The sequence below is a fragment of the Lithobates pipiens genome, unplaced genomic scaffold, assembly GCF_037356315.1.
Source record: "Lithobates pipiens isolate NorthernLeopardFrog02 unplaced genomic scaffold, aLitPip1_a1.2 Scaffold_13, whole genome shotgun sequence".
Classification (NCBI taxonomy): domain Eukaryota; kingdom Metazoa; phylum Chordata; class Amphibia; order Anura; family Ranidae; genus Lithobates; species Lithobates pipiens.
The window spans coordinates 410,406,837-410,417,063 of record NW_027507718.1 but is presented as its reverse complement, the minus strand read 5'-3'; the positions used below and the strand labels follow the sequence as shown (position 1 = coordinate 410,417,063).

The following is a 10,227-nucleotide window of genomic DNA, read 5'->3' as shown; positions in this document are numbered from 1 at the left end:
TAAAAACAAGAGGGCGGGACTCACATCCCCGCCCACTTTCGCTACCGACCAATAACACGGCTTCCACAACAGCTGCTTATGACGTCACCTCAAGTTAGTCTAGGGATCTTTATTTGAGGAGCGTACATCAATGGCCGAGTTACCAATAGCTTCATCGATTCCTGACTACTTGTGGGCGGGCCGTCCTTAAACCCGATAATGACGTCATCCAGAAATTGGCTCCCCTATCGAAACAATAAGATCCGCCCCGGGTTCCCGCAACCTTCCTAGCACCGCCCCGTTCACCCCGCAGCCAATCTGGGAGACAGAGGGGAGGGGGCTCTGGAACCGTCCACCAATCCGAAGCAGCGGGGGGCCGGGCTGAGCGGTGTGCGTGTGTCCTGCGAAGTGAGTGCGGGTCGAGGAGCTGAAGTGGGGGGACCGGCTGTTAGTGGCTGTGTGTCTGCGTCACACGAAAATGCACTCGGATGCTGTCAGTAAGTACAGGCCGCGGCCGGCTCCCCTCCACCCGCTGCCTGTCATTGTAGGGGGACGTTGTAGTATGTAGTCCCGAGTCTTCCAATAGGGGGGGAGAGGTTGTGCGGCTGCTGCGTAATAATAGCGGCCGCCATGGCCGTCTGCCGCTTCCCCATCCCCCTGTGTGGGTTATGAAGCTGACATCATCACCCTCCTCCACCCAAATGACTGCCTCAGGGTACCTCCTGGGGGAGGGGAGAGAGAAGTGGCAGATGTTAGTGCGCCCCCTGGTGGCGGGGTGCGGAAAGGCAGCTGCTGTCAGATTTGTGGTTCAGGTGTATGGGATAGTACTGGTATTATGTATAATATACCTGCTATGGTGTCTATGGAGGTCAGTCTGTTCTGATTTGTTTACTGAACAAGGAGCTTATTCAGTAGGACAGTGTAAATGGGGCCAAACTAAGGGACACCTTGTAAATGCTGCTGATCTACAGGGGCCACGTAAATGGTGCAGATCTACGGGAGGTGGGGGCCACGTAAATGGTGCGATCTACGGGAGGTGGGGGCCACGTAAATGGTGCCGATCTACGGGAGGTGGGGGCCACGTAAATGGTGCCGATCTATGGGGGGGCATGTAAGTGTTGTCAATCTAGGGGTACCTCATAAATGATGCCAATCTAAATATGAGCATGTGAATTGTGCCCATTTAGGAGTGCCTCATAAATGGTGCTGATCTACAGGGGACCAGGTAAATGGTTCCAGTCTAGGGGTGCCTCATAAATGGTGCCAATCTATGGAGGACCACGTAAATGGTGCCTGCCTGGGGCGCCTTGCAAATTAGGGCTTGACAAATTTGTTTTGAATCTAGGTTCAGTTAAAAAAGTTAGGAGCCAGTTTTTTTAAGAGTGGTATGGATTGTCGGCTCCCGAGGCAAGGCCAGTCATTTTCACAACGGAGCACCCAGTCAGTAACGCCAATGTAGCGCTGTTAAATCAGGGTTATGGGCTGGCCAGAAAGAGTAAGGCTGGCAACATATGGCACTGGCAGGTGGCACTGGTTTAGAACTGACAGATGGCACTGGCAGGTGGCACTGGTTGGCATGTGGCACTGGTTAGTGGGACTGGTTTGGAACTGACAGCACTGGCAGGTGGCACTGACAGCACTGCCAGGTGGCACTGGCAGGTGGCACTGGCACATGTAGTGGGCCGCCCAGATCTCATCTCATTGGCTGGTGTTTGAAAGCTGCTGGGTCCCGCCCACCCTGGCCGGGTCCCACCCACCCCCGACATCAAGCTCAATTCTGACAGATCCTCTCTCTCACGTGTCGGTTTCACACACTCAGTGGCTCTGGCAGGCATCAAGCGCTGTGTAGAGTGTGGAGAAGGGAGGAGGAATGGCAGTCAGTGTTAAATATAATAGCACTGCATGTCTGGGGCATCGGGAGTTGCAGTGAGTGGGCTAGTGGCAGCCTAGGCGCCAGGGTGCGTTTTCTGGTCCCCCTGGCGCCTGGGGTTTATCGAGACTTGTTGTAAATGGACTGATAGTTATTGGGCCGATTTAGGGGGCTGCATTAATGGGCCAATCTATGGTGTTGTGTAAAGGGACCTATCTAGAGGGTACTAACACATGTCAACTTAATCACTGGTCCCTGCTGTAGGCTGGAGTCAGTCAATGTCATCCCTATTTTGTTCTGTGTCTCATACACCTTGAATAGTGAAAAGACCTCTGCGCTACTATAGGTAACAAGTGCTTATATGAATGGAAATGCTGCAAAATCAAATAGTGATCACCAATCACATAAACTAGAAATAAAAATTGTGCAAATAATGCAGATAACCTCCTAATGAATGAATGTCGTCAAGCAGAAGATATATGAAGTCTGTAAAAGCTGACTAAATATATGTAATAAAATAATATAAAGTGCTAAAGCAAATGACATATAAAGTCTGTAAAACTGACTAAATATAATAAAATAATATAACGTGCTCGATGCAAAAAAGTGCTCACAGTCCATACAGTGCAAAACAAGGTCTAAAGTGCTGACAAAGTGCAAAAAAATGGTGTCAACCAAAAATAGTTCAAAAATGGCATCCAAGTGGGTGAATGTGCTCTTGCTGATGAGATTCCCACTGCCAGACGTTGATTACAATTCCACTGGTGCGCTGACAGTGCTCTTACCTCATCGGCATTTAAAAATGCCTTAAATGAATGCCTTAACCATCTGTACAGGCCCTTGGATCCATAATACAACTGTACAGGCCCTTGGATCCGTAATACAACTCTGCCAGATGCAAAGATGAGCGTCCACTAGAAGTGTTAGATGAGTGCTTGCATGGATAGACATTATCCACATGTGAAGATGAATAATCTCCAATAGAGGGTTATCCAAATAACAGACTAGATGTATTAAACTTAAAAAGTGGCTGCTTACACTAAAAATGCAACAAAATGGCCAAACAAATGGTAAACAAGCATTTGCCGCCACCACCTACGTTACTTCTGGTATTGTGATGTTTACTTCCGGTCAGCAGTAAAGACTTCCAGTTTGCGGCGATTACTTCCGGTTGCATGCTTGCGTCCTACGCGTTATGTCACGTACCTTGTGACTTCCTCAGGGAATTCCCTGAGGAAGTCATGAGGTACGTGACGTAACGCGTATGACGCAAGAATGCACCCGGAAGTAATCGCCGCAAACTGCACATCATCATTGATCATGATCATCATGATCAACTACACATTGATTGTAGTCAACTTGTTTTTGGGTTCACAGGATTGTGGGGGGTGCATTGACATCTCATACTGCATTAAAGTCAGTTTGTGTATAGCTACCCAGAAGAAAAGTGGATGCAATAGCGCATATGTGTTCTTATTTCCCTAATCGTCTTCAAGGACAGCTACCCAAGAGACAGTTGGCTTTGCCTTTCACAGGAAAAGAAAGCAAAAAGATTGAGGCTGGGTTCAGACATGTTGCGACCGCGGCTCACAGCAGGGGGTCCATTGCGAATTTCCGCCTGAATTTTCAAAACTGATTCGGAGCTAAAGACGCACAGGACCCTTTCCAGCCTGAAAGTCCCTTCCACCCTTCTCATCCTTGGTTTCATTGTGTATCACTGTCCAGGTGTACACATTGTAACCTTTACTTTGTTTCCTTGAGTCTGGTGATTGTGGGCATCAGTCCCACCTCTTTGTATTTTGTTTCCACTACACTGTGTCTTGTCTTCTTACCTTAGGATTTCCCTTTCTGATAAGCTGGACCTTGTCCCCTGCAAAAGTGTTGGGATCAACTCCGGTGGCCTTGGCTGTGTTCCGTATGTTCCCACATGCCTATGGATTATGGCCTGGAGAACAACGTAGTGCGCCTTGCTTGACCTTGGTGTGGTTTGGTGCTCCCTAGTCAGAGACTTGGTAAGGTGGGTATATGGTGTAGAAGGGTGAACCCAGGTGGCTCTTCCTTAGCTGCTACATCTTTCTTATCTAAGATAAGTCTGGGCATTTTGAGTGAATATTGGGATTTTTCTGTGCAGCATTTTCTGCTTGTACTTAGTTTAAGCAGACATAGCCCTCCTTTTTATACTTGGTGGATAGAATTTTTAAGCCTAAGAAGACTTGTAATGTGGTATGTGTAATTTCAAGTTTTAAAACTTTTATACACCCTGACCTGGCAGCAGTTCTCAGGTCCTCCCTCTTGCAGAGGAGCCCAGCACTGCTTCTTAAAGAGGAAGTAAACCCTGATGAGTTTACTTCCTCTTTCATTCCCTGCAAAGGCAAAGCATAATGGACTACTATGCATCGCATAGTAGCCCATTATGTGTCACTTACCTGACATAGGAGCCAGCAAAGTCGCCGCTGTCCCCTGTAGTCCGCCGCATCCATCTTGTTGGTGGGGTCTCGCAGGTCCGCCGCTGGCATTCGACGAAGCCGCGATGACGTCACTCCCGCGCATGCGCACGGGAGCCAACACGCGCGGCAGCTCCGTCGCTGAGAATGCCGCGCTCAGTGCGCCTGCGCGCCGCTGTCTACGGCGCATGCGCCGTAGACAGTGGTGCCCGTTTTCGGGCGAATATCTCCTAAACCATATAGGTTTAGGAGATATTGCTTGGACCTACAGGTAAGCCTTAATCTAGGCTTAACTGTAGGTCAAAGTGGTTTGCAAGGGTTTACAACCACTTTAAATTACTTTTATGTAATGAAAACCTTGCGCTCAGTTATTATACATATCAGTCTGATGCAATGTACAAATTCTCAATACTAAACACTTTTTTTTTGCTAGAAAATTACTTAGAACCCCCAAACATTATACATTTTTTTTTCTAACGCCCTAGAAAATAAAATGGCGCTCATTGCAATACTTTTTGTTACACCATATTTGCGCAGCAGTCTTACAAGAGCACTTTTTTTTTGGCAAAAATGCACTTTTTTAAATAAAAAAAAAAAAATGAGACAACAGTAAAGTTAGGCCAATCTGTGAAAGATAATGTTACACCGAGTAAATTGATGCCCAGCATGTCACACTTCAAAGTTGCACCCGCTCGTGGAATGGCATTAGACTTTTACCCTTAAAAATCTCCATAGGCGATGTTTAAATTTTTTTTACAGGTTGCATTTTTTGAGTTACAGAGGAGGTCTAGGGTGAGAATTATTTCTCTTGCTCTAGCGATCATGCCAATACCTCACATGTGTGGTTTGACCACCGTTTTCATATGCAGGCGCTACTCATGTATGCGTTTGCTTCTGCGAGCGAACTCGTCGGGACGGGGCACTTTTTTTTTCTTATTTTGTTTATTGTATTTTTTTTTTTTTTTTTTATAAAAATTAAATTTGGGTCACTTTTTTATTCCTATTACAAAAGCATGACAGATCCTCCTAAATATGAGATCTAGGGTCAAAAAGTCCTCAGATCTCATATTTGGACTTAAAGCCCCTTTCACACGGGCGGATAGAATTGTGCTTTTAGCTGCGGATTTTATAGTTTTCTACCGCCGCTAAAAGCACACAATGCTTTCCTATGGCCCCATTCACACACTGCGTTTAGCTGCGATTTAGTTACATGCAGTTTGGTGCGGATTAGGGCTGCAACTAACGATTATTTTCATAATCGATTAGTTGGCCGATTTATTGTTTCGATTAATTGGTTAATAACCTGTAAAAAAAAATTGACGTTCATTTTCAACCACAGTGACGGGACAATTTGGAAATAATAGAAAACTTCTTAGTCAAAGGAATTTTCAGGCAGTGTATGTGGCTTTTCGTTCAGAAATGACATTCATTTTAAAAACAGAATGTTAAAAACAAGTGAAAATTTCAAACAAAATTATTTCATTCAGCGAATGTACAAAGATTTCTCGTCTGAATATTCTCATCTGAAAATGGATCCGTAGGACCAGCATAAGGCTCGGTACACACCTATGCAGTTTTCTTTTGATCTGTTTCTGCAGTGCTTTTTGCGTACGTGATTTTACTGCAATTTGCATTTTTTTGGGGCAGATTAAAAAACACAAATTGCTGCAAAAACGCATTACATGCGTTTCTGCAGCTTCTATGCTAGTGCATTTCTGAAAAAAAGTACCAATAAACACATAGATGTGAACCAGGCCTAAGACGTTTAGTAACATAATGGGGTTAAAAAAAACGAAAATAAGCACTTTATAGTACAAAAAATAAATAAATAAATAAGCAGATTATCACTACTGTAAGGGGTTCATTTTTTTACTGTAGGACAGTGAAAGTAATATTTACAGTAGTGATTATTTGCTCTTTTTGTACTATAAAGGGTTCATTTTAGTTTTTTTTTTAACCCCATTATGTTACTGGCCGATTAATCAATTATGAAAATAGTAATCGATTAATTTCATAATTGATTAGTTGTCGATTAATCGATTAGTTGTTTCAGCCCAGTGCGGATAGAAAAAATGATACTAGTATATAAAGTATTGACCGCATCCAGGAACGATTTAGCGTAGCTATCTGCACATAACCGCAGGTAATCGCAGTGTACTATTTCACCTGCAGATAGCAAGAAAAAAGATCTAGATGGAAATAGATGGTTTTGAAATTCAGAGGAAATTCAGAGGACCGAAATGCATCATGGGTAGATTCAAGGGACCCAAAAAAAAAGTCAATAAAAAAAAAAAAAGGGTTACTATGGGAATTGCTACCGCAACTAAACGCAACTGCATGTAATCGCACTGTGCAATTGTAGCTGATCGCAGTGCCTGGAGTCTTGAATTTCACAGAACAAATTAAATGCTTTTAACTGCAGCAGAACAGCCGTTCGTGTGAAAAGGGCCTAAATGCAAAAAAAAAAAAAAAAATTGTCATTTAAAAAAATAACAGAAAAATGGCCCCCTTAAAATGGTTGTAAACCCTTACAAACCACTTTGACGTACAGATAAGCCTAGATTAAGGCTTACCTGTAGGTCCAAGAAATATCTCCTAAACCTACACAGTTTAGGAGATATTTACTAAAAGACCGTCACAGCTGTCTACAGCGCATGCGCCGTAGACAGCGACGCGCAGGCGCACTTTCACTGTTAGCAGCATGCTGCTAACGGCGATACGCTTTAGTGGCGGCTCCCGTGCGCATGCGCGGGAGTGACGTCATGGCTGCTCCGGCACTATGAGTGGCCGGAGCAGCGATACCCGGATGAAGATTGACGCTCCGGACTACAGGGGACAGCGGTGACATCGCTGGCTCCTGTGTCACTATGCGATGCATAGTTGCCCATTTATGCTTTACCTTTGCACGGAGACATAGAGGAAGTAAGCTGCAGGGACGGACCTGTCAGAGCGCCGCTCTCCCCTATGGGGGATCGAATGAGGACAGACCATAGAGTCCGTCATCACCCGATCTGATCCTCAGATGGATGGAAAAGTAGGTTTTTCCTCCGTCACACCTTTTCAGTTCGGAGCGGGTCGGATGTCAGCAGACATGTCACCGCTGACATCCGTCCCTCCATAGAGGTCTATGGAGCATCTGTTTAGGTACGCCTAAAAAACTGACAGGCGGACCTGAACGGATCGTTCATGTGAAATAGGCTTTAATCATTCCCAGAGGGGGTCACTGAAATAGGAGTAAGTGCTGATGGTGTATACAGGTTAGTGTTATGAGAGCAGCAGGAAAGGTGTCTCACACAGACAGGGGAGGGGGGAGGAGGACACAGGAGTAGAGAGGAGAGCAGATAGCAGGTTTCTGATAATGGAGGCATGCAAACTGACCACGGTGTCTGATCTCAGCAGTCATGATACACCGTGGTCAATTTACAGAGGGGCAGGCAGAAACTGTCAGGATCAGCCAGGTTTTTTAGGTGTTACAGGGGGCCAAATGTTACAGGACAAGCCCTGTATCATATAACATGCTTTAACCACTTGACCACTGGGCACTTAAACACCCTTAATAACCAGACCAATTTTCAGCTTTCGGTGCTCTCGCATTTTGAATGACAATTACTCAGTCATGCAACACTGGACCTATATGAAATTTTTGTCCTTTTTTTCACACAAATTGAGCTTTCTTTTGGTGGTATTTAATCACCGCTGGGTTTTTTATTTTTTGTGCTATAAAAGAAAAAATACCGAAAATTCTGTAAAAAAATGAATTTTTCTTTGTTCCTGTTAGAAAATTTAGCAGATTAGTAATTTTTTTCTTCATAAATTTTGGCCAAAATTTATACCACTACATATCTTTGGTAAAAATAAGTACAAATTGGTGGATATTATTTGGTCTTTGTGAAAGTTATAGAGTCCACAAGCTATGGTGCCAATATCTGAAAATTGATCACACCTGAAGTACTGACGGCCTATTTCAATTCTTGAGACCCTAACATGCCAGAAAAGTACAAATACCCCCCAAATGACCCCTTTTTGGAAAGAAGACATTCCAAGGTATTTAGTAAGAGGCATGATGAGTTTTTCTTTGCAAAATCAAGATTCTTTTTACTTTTTTTTTTTTTTTTTCACAAAATTGTCATATTATCAGGTTATTTCTCACACACAGCATATGCATACCACAAATTACACCCCAAAACACATTCTGCTATTACTCCCGAGTATGGCGATACCACATGTGTGAGACTTTTACACAGTGTGGCCACATACAGAGGCCCAACATGCATGGAGCGCCATCAGGCGTTCTGGAGCACCCAGGACAATTCTGACATTTCTCTCCTACATGTAAAAATCATCATTTATTTGCTAGAAAATTACACAGAACCCCAAAACATTATATATGTTTTTTTAGCAAACACCCTGGAGAATACAATGGTGGTCGTTGCAACTTTTTATCTCGCACGGTATTTGCGCAGTAATTTTTCGAATGCTTTTTTTTGGAAAAAAAACAGTTTTGTGCTTAAAAAAAAAAAAAAAAACACAGTAAAGTTAGCCCAATTTTTGCATAATGTGAAAGATGAAGTTACGCTGAGTAAATAGATACCTAATATGTCACTCTTCAAAATTGCACACGCTCGTGGAATGGCGCCAAACGTCGCTACTTAAAAATCCCCATAGGCGACGATTTAATTTTTTTTTACTGGTTACATGTTTTGAGTTACAGAGGAGGTCTAGGGCTAGAATTATTGCTCTCGCTCTAACGTTCGCAGCGATACCTCACATGTGTGGTTTGAACACCGTTTTCATATGTGGGCGGGACTTACGTATGCGTTCGCTTCTGCATGCGAGCACATGGGGACAGGGGCGCTTTAAAAAAAACATTTTTTTTTATTGTTCATTTTACTTTATTTATTTTAGTTTGACATTTTTTTCCCCAAAAATAATTTTTTTGATCACTTTTATTCCTATTACAAGGAATGTAAACATCCCTTGTAATAGGAATATGGCATGACAGGTCCTCTTTACAGTGAGATGTGGGGTCAATAAGACCCACATCTCACCTCTAAGCTGGGAAGCCTGAAAAAAAAAAAAGATTCTGGCTTTGATCGTATTAGCGATTCGGTAGAAGCACCGGAGGGCGGAGGGCGGAAGGCGGCGGGAGGGGGGGGGATGTCTATGGCTGGGTATTGCAGGGTATCACCGACTATGGCTGGGTATCTCAGAGTATGGCGTTGCAGAGTACTGCGTTGCAGAGCATTGCAGGGTATTGGCGGGTGTTGCAGAGCATTGCAGAGTGTTGCAGGGTATTGGCGGGTGTTGCAGAGCATTGCAGAGTGTTGCAGGGTAGTGGCGGAGTGTTGCGGAGTGTTGCGGGGTGTTGCAGGGCGTTGCGGAGTGTTGCAGGGCAATGGCAGGGCATTGCAGAGTAATGCAGAGTAATGGCAGGGTATTGCAGAGTAATGCAGGGAATCGAGGGGTTAATTTTTGGTGAGCAGCGATGTGGGCACTGCAGATGCAGCCCACATCGCTGCTGACACCGATCTCCTCCCCCTCCGCTGTACCGATCGGTACAGAGAGGGGGAGGGAGGAACCGGCGTCATAACATGACGCTGGCTTGTTTACAAGTGATCACTCCGTCATTTGACGGAGCGATCACGTGGTAAACGGCCGCGATGAGCGGCCGTTTACCGTGATTCGTGATGCGCCAGGTCCACTGGACCCAGCGGTCACGGATGCTCTCGTGTGCGCGCCCCAGGGGGCGCGCGAGAGCAGAATTCTGGGAGGCCGTTAATTAACGGCCTCTCAGAGTTAAACAACCGCCCTGAAGCCGTTAATCGGCAATGGGCGGTTGTTAAGTGGTTAAAGACAGGATTCATGTGTGTTTGTTTATTTTTTTTGGGGGGGGGAGGGGGGGTTAACAAACGCTTTAATTGTGATTTAAATCAA

At 44.7% G+C, this 10,227-nt stretch overlaps 1 protein-coding gene across 3 annotated transcripts in view; it reads left to right on the top strand.

Annotated features, from left to right (window-relative positions):
* Window positions 1-256: 256 nt before the first annotated feature.
* Window positions 257-10,227, top strand: part of DCUN1D4 (defective in cullin neddylation 1 domain containing 4) — a 174,390-nt gene continuing 164,419 nt past the window's right edge. Inside the window, exon 1 of one of the 3 annotated variants that reach the window (XM_077477508.1) lies at window positions 257-476. In XM_077477508.1, coding sequence (XP_077333634.1) covers window positions 458-476 — 19 coding nt within the window. In that variant the 5' untranslated portion in view covers window positions 257-457. The remainder of the gene's footprint in view (window positions 477-10,227) is intronic. The other 2 variants (XM_077477506.1, XM_077477507.1) reach the window with 2 other exon arrangements.